General features: G+C 34.5%; 1 protein-coding gene across 2 annotated transcripts in view; it reads left to right on the top strand.

Annotated features, from left to right (window-relative positions):
- LOC148940018 (V-type proton ATPase catalytic subunit A) overlaps window positions 1–14,851 on the top strand; it is a 60,734-nt gene that overhangs the window by 37,967 nt on the left and 7,916 nt on the right. For both annotated transcript variants that reach the window (XM_089105913.1, XM_089105912.1), the window contains exons 8-11: window positions 828–1,014; window positions 3,839–3,923; window positions 6,315–6,441; window positions 11,074–11,322. In XM_089105913.1, the coding sequence (XP_088962039.1) occupies window positions 828–1,014; window positions 3,839–3,923; window positions 6,315–6,441; window positions 11,074–11,322 (648 nt within the window). The remainder of the gene's footprint in view (window positions 1–827; window positions 1,015–3,838; window positions 3,924–6,314; window positions 6,442–11,073; window positions 11,323–14,851) is intronic.

Raw genomic sequence — 14,851 nt, 5'->3', positions numbered from 1 at the left:
ATCTAGTTTTCGCGATTCTACTTACTTCTTGAATTTTTTCTAGTTTAAAATGCTTTCGAAAGCATTTTCGAAACATTTTGGATTTACTAATGAACACAATGTTCAATAGGTGGATTTGTCAAATCCACCAGCTAGACTTTAATGAACACAATAGTGTACTTCTTTATTCAGATTTATCCAATTTAAGTAACCTTGGCCCTTGTGCATGGTGTTTCATGGTTGTAAACGTTTCAATCTTTGACGTCAGTATTGGTTCTGAAACGTCGAAGACAAGCTCTTTTGCCTCGAGGATAGGTAACCCTGGGACGCTGTAAATTGTCGCGGAAAATTCTTAGTTGCTTTTACAAGTCAGCAACGTAGATACACACGGTAGGCGTTTTGGGGGTTTAGAGAGTGTTTGGGGGCGGGGGGGCAATGGTGATCTTGTGGGGTCTTAAAGGGTCCTAATAGGGTCCGGTCTTAGGCTGAAATATCCATAGATTCGAGTTTTTCTTGATTTTCTTTTCTTTTATGACGAATTGAACCCTGTGACTGGAGTTGTATTATTCTCAAGAAGGAAAAGTAAGTCGATCTGGTAAATAAAACTTTGAAATTTTTGTAAGCTCATTTTCTATCTTTGTATAACTAACACTTATTCATTTTAAAGTTTTATTTTAAACTTTGTAGTGGAACACCGAATGCGATTCAAGGTTGTAGAAAAAAAAATGCTTAACTCGAAGGGTCTTGCTTATTGAAGAAGTATTTCGCCACTTAGTTATTTCAGCAAATTTTAACAAAGCTCGATAGTTTTTGGGTATTAGCTTACTAATAACTTGAATTGTTTATAGGTGCGTTCTTGGTGGAACTACTGCTATTCCAGGAGCTTTTGGCTGTGGCAAAACTGTTATTTCACAATCTTTATCAAAATATAGTAACAGTGATGTTATTATTTATGTGGGATGTGGAGAGCGTGGTAACGAAATGTCTGAAGTACTGCGTGATTTTCCTGAGCTTACAACAGAAATAGGTGGTCAGGTATGTCACACAGGTTTACATGTGTCTTGTTGTGTTCTGATTATATAAGGAAACGACAAAAGATTTTATTTGACTTCAATTATTTGCGTAACTTCTGTGGTTTTTTGGTGGTTTTTGATTGCCAAAATCAAACTTAACTTGTCCTTTAAAACTTAATTTTCCCTTTGGCAGCACAGTGGATTGGCGCTCCGCTTGACAGCTGCTTGACATAGGAGACCCAGAGATCTATCCCAGCTGCAGCAAGGTTGGACGACAGACTTGCCACTTGTCCCTGTAAAAAGATCCTGCGACCGGACCGTCGATTTGACGCCCTATGTGCCAGCAATGGCTCTGAAGGATATTAACCCTTTCTTCTTTTTTTAAAAAACTTAACTGTATGGAAATCTTCATTGAATTTTGCTCTACACAAGGAAATACAAATGATATGTCTAATACCATATTTAGCAGCATGACTCAAGAAAATTTTCCAAGGGCCTAGTTAATCCACTAGAAGAGAGTTCCCCGATGGTATTAGATCCTTTCAAATCAGTCTATGCTACCTTAGTAAGGACTAGGATGACGAAATGAGGAGGTGGGAGTATTGTTCAAGAAGAACTTTAAGTGTGCGCCTTCTTTGTCAAATTTCGCTGACCCTTGGCAATCTTTAGATACATCTGTGATTATTTGTTGATTTAAGAAAAATGTTATTTCTGGTTGAAAAAAAGAAGAAAGACATAAAGATGAACATCGGGATATCGAAGTAAACTTTTTGTTTTGTTTATAACAGCCTGTTGCTAGATTTATACATCCCGAAGTCAGGTATGAACAAAGTTCCAAAGTTGCTAATAGCAAAATTCGACAGAATTCCAAAAGCCGCTGACACTTTAGCAGCACAACTTGTGTTTTAACAGCTTTTCTTTGAGCAAAAAGTATTTTTATATGTACAAATAGTATTTTCAGACAAAAACTGCAAAGTAGCATTGCTATTTTCCAACCCCACTTTTTCCATAATGACCCGAAGTAATTATTCTATATTTAGTTTCTTCTTTTCTTGAAATGCCATTTGGAATGGAACGTTTATGCCTTGTGAATTTATATGGAACTGGTCTTAATTTTAAACAACGTCCTCTAAATTCTATTTATGGTAAGAAAAGTGGGCAGTTAAACAATAATCGAGTTCAAACAATTTAAAAAAAGTGGCACATGGTTGAAAATGTCCCATTATGGCTACCTAAAGGGTTCCATCTCTAAATTCGTTAATCGTCATTTATTGATACGGCTGTTTTAATGGATTGATCATCGTTCACGCCTTGCTCCAATGCATGCAGCCACTAGGGAAGACATCTGCTAAGATTTACTATTAAACTCCTAATAGAATAACTTTTGTTTATTTACAGTAAGTAGATATTTGGTTTAAGTTTCGAATTGATTGTGAGGATTTCTGCGTAATCAACTTTTTTCTTTTGTCTTTTTGAAAAAGTAATGGGATGCCATTCAAATTTCTTTTTTAGATTTTGACCTGTAACAAGCCCTTGTTGGCTTATTTTTGTTATATATACATCTTTTCTAAGTTGCAACTTAACAACGATTATACTAGAGTTTCGGTAGTCATAATTTATATTCATATTTCAACATCTCAACTATTGGCCTTTCATTAGATAGACTGATCCCTAATACTGACTTCATATTTATTCTACATGCCATTCACTCTGGTCTTAATAACATAGTTCAGAAGGTAAATTTGGCTATGAATGGCCAGTAAAGTAACTTTTGTGAACCCTGAACAGTTTTACATGCTTTAAGGTTTACCTGTCCTTCTTCAAGTGATAGACTGAACAGCAGTAATAGAAAATATTATAAATAGTTTGTTAATATGGAAATCATTTGTGTGTAGTTGCATGGAACTTGAAAATGTTAAAGAAATTGAGGTACAATTGTAAACTTATTCACGGGGTACTTTTGTATTTATTTAGAAAACATCAATTCTTCATCTGCTTTATTAAGCTTTTGGTTTACAAATGCTAAAATAGCACATGTCGATTGACACGTCCCAGTCTTCCAATACGAATACATTTTTTTTGGCATGTGACGTCTTAATTTAACTTATTAATTTTCTGTATTTGGCTTTAAAATAGAATTTAAATTATTGACACTAGGTGGTGTTTGAATATCTTCATTAAAAAGATATATTAAGTATTTTGAGTCTTTTCAGTATAAATTTTCCTGGGTTTAATGCATCTTACTTAAAACTTTCTATTTGGACCAGGTATGTACGCAAGAATGTATTCTGGAAGAGGGAGGGGGAATTTGAAAAAAAAGTGAAAATAAATAACAAATAAATTGTACGAAGAGACAGGTAACTATGTAGCTAAACAGCTTGGGAAGTTAGGGTGAAGGATATTCCTCCCCTCCCCCGCCCCCTCTTGTGTGTATGCACCTTATTTATATAATAAGTAAATTTATTTATTTCACTTCCTAGGAGATAGAAAAGGCAGCAGCTTAATAAGAGGATGAGCTAAAGGAAGGGTATTCACCTGTCGGCTTACTGCTGTAATGCACTGCTACTAGTAGTATTTGCAATATAGACTTTGGAATACTGTAGACGCTAATAGAACACTATTTTAAGCGAGTCTCGTGTGACTTTTCTTCGTGAATAGAATGCACTCTATAAATATGGCCAATATAGCTTTTAGATTTATTTAGTTCATAACCAATATCTGCAGGAGAATACTCATACTTTTTTTGTGTCTGCCGGAAATATAAACCATCTCAATTTCTCAGTGTGGATTGGCGTTTGGAATCTATTTATATGTGATATTTAGGTGTTTGCTTCTAATTATTTTAGGTTGAGTCAATTATGAAGCGAACAGCTCTCGTTGCAAACACATCAAACATGCCTGTTGCTGCTCGTGAAGCTTCTATTTATACTGGTAATTTTTTCTTTTAATTAAGTTGACAAGTTAACCCTTGCCTCATTTATGTCCAAAAGCATATATATGCCTCTAAATCAAAATACTTTTTAAAATGAAATAAAAGGAGAGAAATATTAAAAGAGAAGAAATTGCTCTGAGGAGAAGGAAAATGTACCATGAAACAGTCTCCTGATTAGATAGAATTGTAATTGCAGAAAAGAGGGGGAGCGGGTTTGGGAGAAATATAGTGACATGTAAAGAGAACATCATCAGTTTGTCTCTGTGCGTTTATATGTCTTTGTATTTATTTAACGTGCTTGTTTTTCTACAGAAATGCAAAACTAATTTTTTTAAAGAGGGTCTAGATTTTAAAATGAATTGTTTTTTTTTTACGAAATTTATTCTTTCGTATTTTTAATATCTACTAAAGTAAATGCTGAGTATTTCTCTTTTTGTAGAGTTACGTTATCAATAATAAAAATGATGCGCCGCTGCGGGTTGCATCTTATTTTTTATTTTTTAAATTATTGAAACAGTTGACTAATTCTTTTGGAAAACAATTCTAAATGACTTCTGAGGTGTATGATTAAGTGAGGAACCTTTTTGATAAATGTCTCTACCTGTAAGTTATCTAATGAAAGATTTTCTAAATGGAAGACAATGTGGTTTGAAAAAAAAGCTGTTTATTTCGAGGCAATCAATGTGGCATTTTAGTTCTGTGCTTAAAATATTTAATCTCTATATGTTTTTGTTTTTCTGGCTAATTGTGTTTGACTAGTGGTCATAGAAAGATGTGTACTGACTTGTTTCATGTTTAGCTTTAAATGTTCATTTGCTTTCTGTGGCTAGTATAGATACACAACGTTCTGGACAGATAATACGCTTGTAGGCCTCAAATCTAATTTCAGCATAGATTTTGCCAAAAGCATGAGTATAAACGTTCAATAGATAAAAGGAATTTAAAATTCAAACAATAATACTGTCCAGCTAGAACTTTTTTAAATGGTGGCCTCTAACTGGCCTTCTGTGCAAAGTTTCGAAGATTCACCGCGAAATTCTTAGTTTTTGAATAAGTCTTATGTTGGTTTCTATTTGCGTATTTTTTTCAGCAAAAAGTATATTGATATTTAAGCATGAAAAGAAGGGGGTTCCAGCAGGGCAGCGTTGTCCCTCTTATAATGGAACTATTACGGCTTATTCTAAAATTTAATGCATCTTTTTGATCATGGAAATGTTACATTATCTAATTTGAAAATGAGCTAAAAGAGTATTCGAATTAGCGAGCTCTGTGACTGCTTTTAACCATGACAGTAACTATGTTCTGTTAAAGGAGACCACATCCAAGAGGAATAAAGAGCTGTTTTTGCAACTTGTTAACCATGTTAATCTTTGCAGTAAAAATTATACTTCTGCTTGATTGCCCCTTTCATATAGTGTATGGATGCGCACGTCCAAAATTAAGGGCCAGGATAGAAGGTCTGTGACTAGACGGGATTGGGATCTTTTGTCAGGGACATGCTCAAGGAGTAATTATCAGTAAATGAGTTTTTGTACCTAGGGAAAGTTAAACAGGCATGTGAAAGAGGCGATGAAAATGTATAGAAACAAATTTGAGCCCTAATGCAGAAATATCTTTTTATTTACAAAATGTAGCTGTTATTATTATTTTATTTTTTTTACTTCTCTTTAGCAATTGTGTATATAGATATGAATGTCTTTTGATAGATTCTTTTGTTTTAACTAGTAATGACGAGCTTTCATGAAAATCGGTCAATAATTGAAGAAATACAAAATAGGAAGCATCATTTAGCCCAATTCTCTAGTGACCAGGGGCCACCAATTTACATGTCTATATGAAGAAGGAGGGAGAAATTTCTCGTCTCAAAGGAAACATCCAAAAATCTCCCCTCTAGTGGAAATTGAAAGCAAAAATTCAGTCAAAATATGATCTCCTTGTATAATTAATTACTTGTTCTTCCTGTTCCTTTGTGTCTGTTCATATTTTATTTTCCGCTCATTCCATATCCATTTTTCTAGTAATTCCCTAAATTATAAAGGCTATTATGCTCAATTTTTGGACTTGAGCACTCTTTTTTTCCTCGTTTTTGTTAAGGTAGTCTCTTCTTGTATCAATTGTGCTATTCATTATAATATAGGCTTCCATTTTAACAATATACGTAAGTCTTCATTTATGATTGTGTAGAGTTTGCTTTGTGATTCTAATGAGTTGCTTACAACCTTTCCAAATCGTTGAAGTTAGTAATCCGTTCTTTCTATCTTTTCCTGACTTTTTCCAAGTATTTTGTGTTTCTGAAGAGGACACTATTTTCTAAGATGGTTTTGCAAGCGTTGAGTGAGACTATCATCGGATTACATGCTATTTATTGATCTTATTTTTCTTTTATGTAGGTATTACCCTTTCTGAATACTATAGAGACATGGGTTATAACGTGTCTATGATGGCTGATTCAACTTCTCGATGGGCCGAAGCTCTTAGAGAAATTTCTGGAAGACTTGCTGAAATGCCCGCTGATAGGTAAGAAATGGTTGGTTAACATTTTTTTTCTACTATCATTCTATTGCGTATGGATATAGGTTTTGGAATTTAAAGGGAAATAACATGCATTCGTAGTCGAAACGCTAAGAAGGTCCCGAATGATATTTTGGGTGGGTTATAAACTGACCTGACGAGCCAATGTGGAAGCTAGAAATCCTCCCTTTTTAAATTTTTTCAATATTATATGTAATGGTGATAAAACTGCAATTGGACAGTAATTCAGATTTGTCTCCTTTTTGTGTAATGGTATAACACATGCAGTTTTCCATCTAAAAGTAGATATAGCCGAACAAATACATGAATTTAAATTACGAAGGTTGGTTCGAACACCTGCAATACTTTGTTGTATTTTAATTGACAGTTCAGCATATCCCAATGATTTATGATTTTTTAAATTCTTAAAAATATTCTGAAATTCTGCAACAGTAACCAGGGCCAGAAATATGCCCGTATTTTCAGCTGGAGAGAGATATTTTTTATGTGACCTTAGAGAATAACAATCTACTTCTGCTGATGATAGTTCGTGGTCCTCTAACTTCTTTGCCATTTGTATCGAGTAGCATCTCAGGATACGACGACTTTTTTTTTATTTCCGATTTTGTCTTTAATCAAGTCCCATGTTTTCCATAGAGAATTTGAATTTTGAGCAGATTTTATTATGATAAGCTCTTTCACTTTATCTATGAAGTTGTAACAAAAAATTATTTTCCCTGAAAATAAAAATATGAAGTAGTTAAAAATTACACCTGCAATACTTTCTAGCAAATTGACTTTTTGCCGGATACTTTATTCTGATTTTTTTACAACTGATTTTACTAATCAGTAGATCTTAAATGAGATTGGAATATCCAGTTTCTTTGGAAGAAAGCTTCTTTCCCCTTGGATTTCGACACGGGCAGAAAATACCAAGTTTTTCATTCAATAGGCCTATGTAAAAAACTTCGTGTAAGGATTGGTTTGGACTCTTATTGTTAATTACTCGACTCCATTGAACTTCATCAAACCCTTCTTTTAATTTTAACAATTTTTTCTGTAAAAAATCTCGCTTTGATAAAGTTTATTATTGCGGTAAAAAAGGTAAAAAACCAGACATAGTTATACAATGGTCAGATGAATCATACTAAATGACAGATGCGCTAATGGCCCTGTAAGGTGAAAAATATTATGGATGAATCCATTCACTAGTAATTTAAAATGATTATCAAACTAGTAATCTAGATTACGAATCTCCTATTATATTTTTCTTAAATCGGTAAACTTCATCTCTTTTATTGTTCTGCCTCTTAGCTGAAAGGCAGTTTTCGGGGCTCTCCTCCTCTTATGAAACCCGTTTAATCTATAACAAGGTTGCCACAGTGGTACTCTTGGCATCATTTCAACACTTTTGGGGCTCTTTTCCTACTCAAGGACCTTAATGCCAAAATCATATTAATAAAACTTTTTGATTTTTTTCCGTATATGTACCTTAAAATATGTACTTGATGGGTTACAGATAATATACTTGACATACCGTCTTTTTTACCTCCCTCTTCTAGCTTCGGACTTTGGCCCTTGCTAATGATAAGCTTGGGCTTACCTTCCATACTATGCTTGGGCATCTACCTTGCCATAGCAGGGTCTTTGTTTCTTCGTCTAGTTCATGTCTAATCAAGATCGTTAAAGAATTGATTATAACTTAAGATGTTATGCGTAGTTTGAAAACCCGGCGAGGGTTTATGGTCTATTCATTGTCTGTGTAAGAGTAAGGAAGAATTTTGTGTTTTTGTGACTTTATTAACCATGCAGTTAAAAATCATGTCTGTTTTTTAAATAGTTTTGGAGATCAAACCAAAACCAAGTGAGGCATTGGCAACCGCCTGGAGGGGTGTACCGTTCTTTAATTTACGCAATTTAAATACATACTCTTTTGGTCAAATAGTTTTGTAAATTGGCTGAAACCGAGTGATGAGCTGGAAATTTCTTGGGTTGGTGCATGGTGTATCGTGTTTTAATTCGAACAATTAAAAGAAGAAGAAAAAACATTTGTTTTTCAAATAATTTTCAGTGCCACTCTAAAGAGGGTAGGGGCGGGTGTAAAGGGGTTAATGGGGGGAGGCAAAAATGGACATTTCCCCAGGGTGCTGAAAAACCTACCTACTCCTCTGCTGATTATGAACCAAAAATGAGCATAATAATTAATAGAAATAATGAATAAGTCTGAAGGCAATTGCTTAAACTGACTACTAAACACCATCAGTAGAACGGAGGCTACTGAAGATGAAATGATAAATAAGTCTGAAGGCGATTGCTTAAACTGACTACTAAACACCATCAGTAGAACGGAGGCTACTGAATATGAAATAATGAATAAGTCTGAAGGCAATTGCTTAAACTGACTACTAAACACCATCAGTAGAACGGAGGCTACTGAAGATGAAATGATGAATAAGTCTGAAGGCGATTGCTTAAACTGACTACTAAACACCATCAGTAGAACGGAGGCTACTGAAGATTTACGTAAACAAATTTGATGGACTGCAACGATTGTTCTGCTTTTATACTATTCCTTTGAATAAACAATAAATCTGGTTCCAATGATTAATGTTGTTTCTTACGGCAATGCATTCCTATCTATAGAAAGAAATAGAGATTTAGAATTTCTATCAAAGTAATAGTTTAGAAGATACCTAGTAGAAAAATCGGCTGAAATACCTTGCCAAGATATGCTCCCAAAGGAGTCCCTTCAGTCAAGCAGTTTGTGAATATTTACACCACGGAGCATAAGTAATAACAGAGAAAATAGACCTGGCAACTGCCAATATAGGAATGGTTCCTTGGCCCAGTATTGACCTAAAATTATTTAAATTGGCAATTAACTGTTTGTAAAAGGCCATAGAAACTCAAAATAGAAAAGATTTGAAGTGTCTCTTAAGTAGTGATTGCAAAAATAAATGTAAAAATCCACAAAAAAGTGCATGTTAAAGTTCATTGGACAAAAATTGAACATACCTCTGATGCTAGAGAAACGCAGTATCCAATAAACAGCAAATGAACGAGCAATTGCATCCAAGGTTAAAAAACGTTAACACAAATTGGACATTGCCAATACTTAAAGAGAACAAAGCTGAGAATGAGAATGCGACTTTTGATGCTTGTTTCACCCTTGAAGCCTTGATAATGTTCAATATATGTCATATTTATAAATAAATAACGATTTTATTTTCAAACGCCATAAAAACGGTCATGCCGATCAGCGGCAGTTTTTGTCATAATAAGACACTAAACATATAAAACATATGAAAATCACAGCCATAGCCATCGTCATGCAAAAATTTACATTGATTTGAAATATCACAGATTCAAACTAAACAGAGTTAAACAGAGTCAAGCGAATAAAAAGAATAATGAACTAAAGAAAATCAATATATACAATTATTGAGGAGTGGGTGCACAATCAAAAATCTTGATGAACAAGGGAACAAAACTACTTGCATACCGCATATGCCATGCTTGTACCGGCTGAATTTTTGGTACCGGTTGAGGGTGCCTATATTACCGGTTGAGGGTGCATTTAGAGGGCGCCTAGAGTATTTTAACGCAACTTTTATATTAGGAATAAAATTTTTTAAGAACGAGGTACACACTTTTCAAAAACCGGCTTAGCGTAAATAATTGTTTCCCAGGCAAATCAAACTTTCGAAAATCAGCCCAGATATTAACTTTTGAAAATCGGAAAATTTTATTTAGCTAGTTCAAATGCTTTCTTTAAAATGTAAAAAAAAGTCAAGTGATTGCTATAAAAAGTGATTGTTCACTCTTTACATGAAAATTGAGAAGTTCTGAAGATAAGCTGTTTGTAGATCTTTGCACACCATCTGCTATTGCTTACTAACCTTGGAGAAAACTTGTATGCTTAGAGAAACATCCTAACAGTTTGTTTTAAAGAAACTATATCTAGATATTGCATATTCCTAAACCTCAACTATTTTCAAATAATTCCGAGCACTCGATTGACACTTAACTTACTGACCTACACATACTATCTATTCGTATAGAGGAAAGTTTGGTTTCTGAAAGAATCGACCTCAAACTGTGTTAAGTTGGATGGACCTCAAGAGGCCAGTAGGAATTTATGTCCTGAAATTTTACGTTAGTTCACTCAAAGTAATATAAATAGTAACTTTCAATCAACTGTTTCTTTATCAGTGTTTTTTTTTTACCCAATTAAAATTTGATAAAAATACTGGTTTGAATTTGAGAATCCTTGTCCAATTTCAAAAATTATTGGTTCCGTCACCATTTTGTTGGAACTAATGGTTCAAGGTAGTAATACTGGTATTGTCCATTTTTAAAATGACCCCGAGACACGTGGACCACGTTTGTCACCCTCAAGTAGAAAAATTTGAGTCGTTGAAGTAAATTAATAAAATATGTGTAAGATCTTTAAAAAAAACATTCTTTTTTGGTATTATTTGTTGTACATTTATTTATTTGATTAATTTTAAGTTAAGTGCCAGAACTTAATAGTTGCCTTTCTTAGGCTAGCCTTCAGGATTCTTCAATTTTTGCTTAAACCTCGAAGCGAATGCTTTGGTTTGCTTTGCATGTAGTAAATCCTGTTTATATTTTCAGTGGCTACCCTGCATATTTGGGGGCAAGACTTGCATCTTTTTACGAAAGAGCCGGAAGAGTCACTTGCCTCGGCAATCCAGAGCGTGAAGGGTCTGTTAGTATAGTTGGAGCTGTGTCTCCTCCTGGTGGGGATTTCTCCGACCCAGTTACATCCGCCACATTGGGTATTGTGCAAGTCTTTTGGGGACTTGACAAGAAATTAGCACAGAGAAAGCATTTCCCGTCAATCAACTGGCTGATTTCTTACAGGTTTGCTAAAAGTTTTATTAAAGATTATATTCTACTAAAATAATGTGCGGCGACTCATTAACTTTTTAACAATGGTTCTGTTGGAAAGCTGAAAAAAACTGAAGACTGTGTTTCGAGTTTTTTTTTTTTTTTTTTTTTTTTTTTTTTTTTTTATTGTTATTAAACATTATTAATACAAGAAAGAACATTTATTTTCTGGTATCCAAGATACAGCAAAACCAATTTTGTAAAAATCTTTGATTGTCCGTAATTTCTGAAATTAGGAAAAGAGATATCACGGATTTTTGGAAAATAAGAGGTTATTCTAAGTAGTTTAAGAACAAAATAATATATGGGAAAGTGGATTTGATCGAGTTTGGAATGTTTAGAAGGAAGGGGAAGAGGTAATCTCAGTTTGAAGAAAAAGTTGTTTCAACTATTGCTTCATTCGAGATTAAATCTCAAGTTCACCACTGTGAAATCATTTTGAGCGTAAAAGTAACTGCATGGCGTTTGTCCAGATTATTTTCCTTTAAGGATGTAGCATGGTCCTTGACGCAGCACCCTGAGAATATATTGAAAGATTTTGAAGAGAATTGTCTGCAGAAATATTCAACCTGAATCTGCATAACCTTAAATTCTCTTCAAACTCATATATTGAAAGAGTTTGAAGAGAATTGTCTGTAGAAATATTCAACCTGAATCTGCATAACCTTAAATTCTCTTCAAACTCTTATATATTGAAAGAGTTTGAAGAGAATTGTCTGCAGAAATATTCAACCTGAATCTGCATAACCTTAAACTCAAAATGGAAATACGACAGGCGTGCGGTATTAAATCATGCTTTTGTCTCACAATGAAAGAACGCAGTCCAAAATGGTCGGACCATGACACACATAAGCCACTCGAGATCTTGTCTTTCAAAATTCATCTAACTGAGCCCCTCAATTTTGGGAGAGATATCAAGGAGGATAAAACATTTTTTAGCAGAACCCAGTCGAAGCAATTTCTAAGCCTGTTGGTGGGCTCGGGCAGTTCAGTCGCATATGATTTACCCAGTGGGTCTCATTCGTGGAGTAGCTGAAAGCAAATTGTTCAGCAGGGAACAAACAAGTCTCAGAGATCCTTGATGCCGAGTAAGATGCAAATGTTTGACTCCGCCCCAAGTACGAGCAAGTGGGTCAGATACAAAAATTCGTACGGATCATATTAAAAGTCCAGTCCATGCAAGAAAAACGGTTGTTATAGACCGCAAGTAAATGGTAATTAACAGTAACTAAAGAACGATCTTTGTCAGTAGGAATGGAAACTTCGAAAAAAGGACTTTCGATAAGACTATTGAAGGTAAATAAACGGATCTAGATGAGCATAAGAATCTGCTTTTTAATATGATTAAATAAAAAAAAAAGCTAAATTTTTCAACTGAAAGTAAGGAACAACATTATAACTTACAACGAACAGAAATTATTCCGCATATGAAGGGGGCCACCCTTCCTCAACTGTCCTTCTTTACGCTGAAGTCTTAAAGTTCTTCAAAAATGCTTCTCATTTGAATTTAACTGGGCTTGTGTTTCAGGAATCATTCTTAAGGAATTGGGACAAACGATCAATCTTTCACGTAAAGAGCAAGGGATGAAGAAGGGGCAGTCCCCCTCATACACTGAATAATCTCTGTTCGTTTTAAGTTTTAATGTTGCTCCTGACTTTCATTTGAAAAAACAACATGTCTCTTTTTAATTTAATTTATGACCTTTTATCAAACCATGCCAGGAAATCCGTCCCAATGGAAAATTCCCCTGGCAAATTACCTTTTCACAAATTACCTTTTCACATCCGCGGAAAATCCTCCCACAGAGCCCCCTACTCCCCTTAAAAATATTCAAATATTTCTCAGTAACAAATACTATGTGTAAAATTGGGCAAATTGCATAACTCGCAGCCCTTCCCCCAGGGACTCTTGGGGGGGGGGGCATGCCATTCCTAGAGTCATAGTTATTGGACCTTTCATCTATCCTGAATTGAACGGCTATCTCAAAATTTTAATCGGGTATCTTTGGGGGAAAAGGGGCATGGAAGGGGGGTTATCTGCCCTCCTTTTTTTTCACTTAAAAAGTGCACTATAACTTTCGATTTCTGTTCGAATGAGCTCTCTCCCGATCTTCTAGAACTGGTGGCTGGCGTTTACCCTCCCCCCCCCCCCCGGCGATGATCCCCCTGGAAAATACCCCTCCCCCCCCCGTGGAAAATAAGGCTTTCCAAATTTGAGAATTTTGTTTGAGTTTTATTTTTTAATTTTTGTAGGGGGAAGGAATTTTGGTGCTTGTGTATTATGCGCCACTCACTCAAGTTTACGCTGTGTAAAATTCGAGAACATCGGTTTTTTCGTTATTTTCTTCGTTACTTTAGAAATGAATTTGGGCTATAGATTTGCACATTAGGGGAGGGGGGGGGGTAAAGTATAGTGGGTCTGCATGCAAAATGTGAATGGTACAATTATTCTGCATATTAGATAGATAGATAAATAAGTGCATTTTAAAGCCAAATATACGGCCATGAACACAGTAAAATAACATAAATGAATGGTATAAATAACAAAACTTTGATCAGCGATCATCATAAAACAATTTTTTTTTTTTTTTTTTTTTTTTTTTTTTTTTTTTTTTAGCTCGTTAGTTAGTTAATATTTTTTTTTTTTTTTATTTAACAGAATTCCCAGATACCTCGCTATTCTTCTGTAATTTTTTAGGGGTCATATACCTAGAAAGAAATTTTTTTCTGAATTCAAACTATCCAAATACTTTATCTGCTCCCCCCCCCCCTCTATGTGCAAATATATAGCGCAAATTATATATTTCCCATATATTGTCACTTGTCTTTGTCTTGTCTCGGGCTAAGCTGAAAAAAAACTAACGAAGAAATCGGTTTTGTTCTTGAGTTTTACACAGCATAAACTTGAGTGAGTTGCCCATAATACACAAGTAACAAAACTCTTTCCCACTACAGAAACTAAAAAAATAAAACAAGTAAAATTCTCAAATTTGGAAAGGCTTTTTTTCCACGGGGGGGGGGGTTATTTACCGGAGGGTAAACTATTCGGACAGTTTGAAGTCAGAAAACAATTCTTTCTAGGTATATAGCCACTAAAAAATTACAGATGAATAGCGAGGTATCTTGAAATTTTGTTAACCAAAAAAAAAAAAAAGAATCCCAGTATAAAGTAAATGTAATATTTCATTTAAGTGTTTTTTTTTCTTCCAAGTGTTAAGTGTTGTTGTTTTTTTCAGTGACCGTTTTTCTAAGTATTAAATACTATTATTAGGTTAATGTTGTGTTTCATTTCAGTGTTTTATGATGATCGCTCATCAAAGTTTATGTTATTTGTGCCTTTCATTTATGTTATTTTACTGTGTTCAAGGCCGTATATTTGGCTTTAAAATACACTTATTTATCCATCTATCTAATATGTAGAATAATTGTACCAAACACATTTTGCATGCAGACCCGCTATACTTTACCCCCCCCCCCACCCCTCCCATAATGTACAATTCTA

Source organism: Artemia sp. Qi Xiang Cuo, chromosome 20 (genome assembly GCF_049724085.1).
Source record: "Artemia sp. Qi Xiang Cuo chromosome 20, ASM4972408v1, whole genome shotgun sequence".
NCBI lineage: Eukaryota > Metazoa > Arthropoda > Branchiopoda > Anostraca > Artemiidae > Artemia > Artemia sp. Qi Xiang Cuo.
The sequence above is the reverse complement of the archived record's forward strand: the minus strand, read 5'-3'. Positions and strand labels throughout refer to the sequence as shown.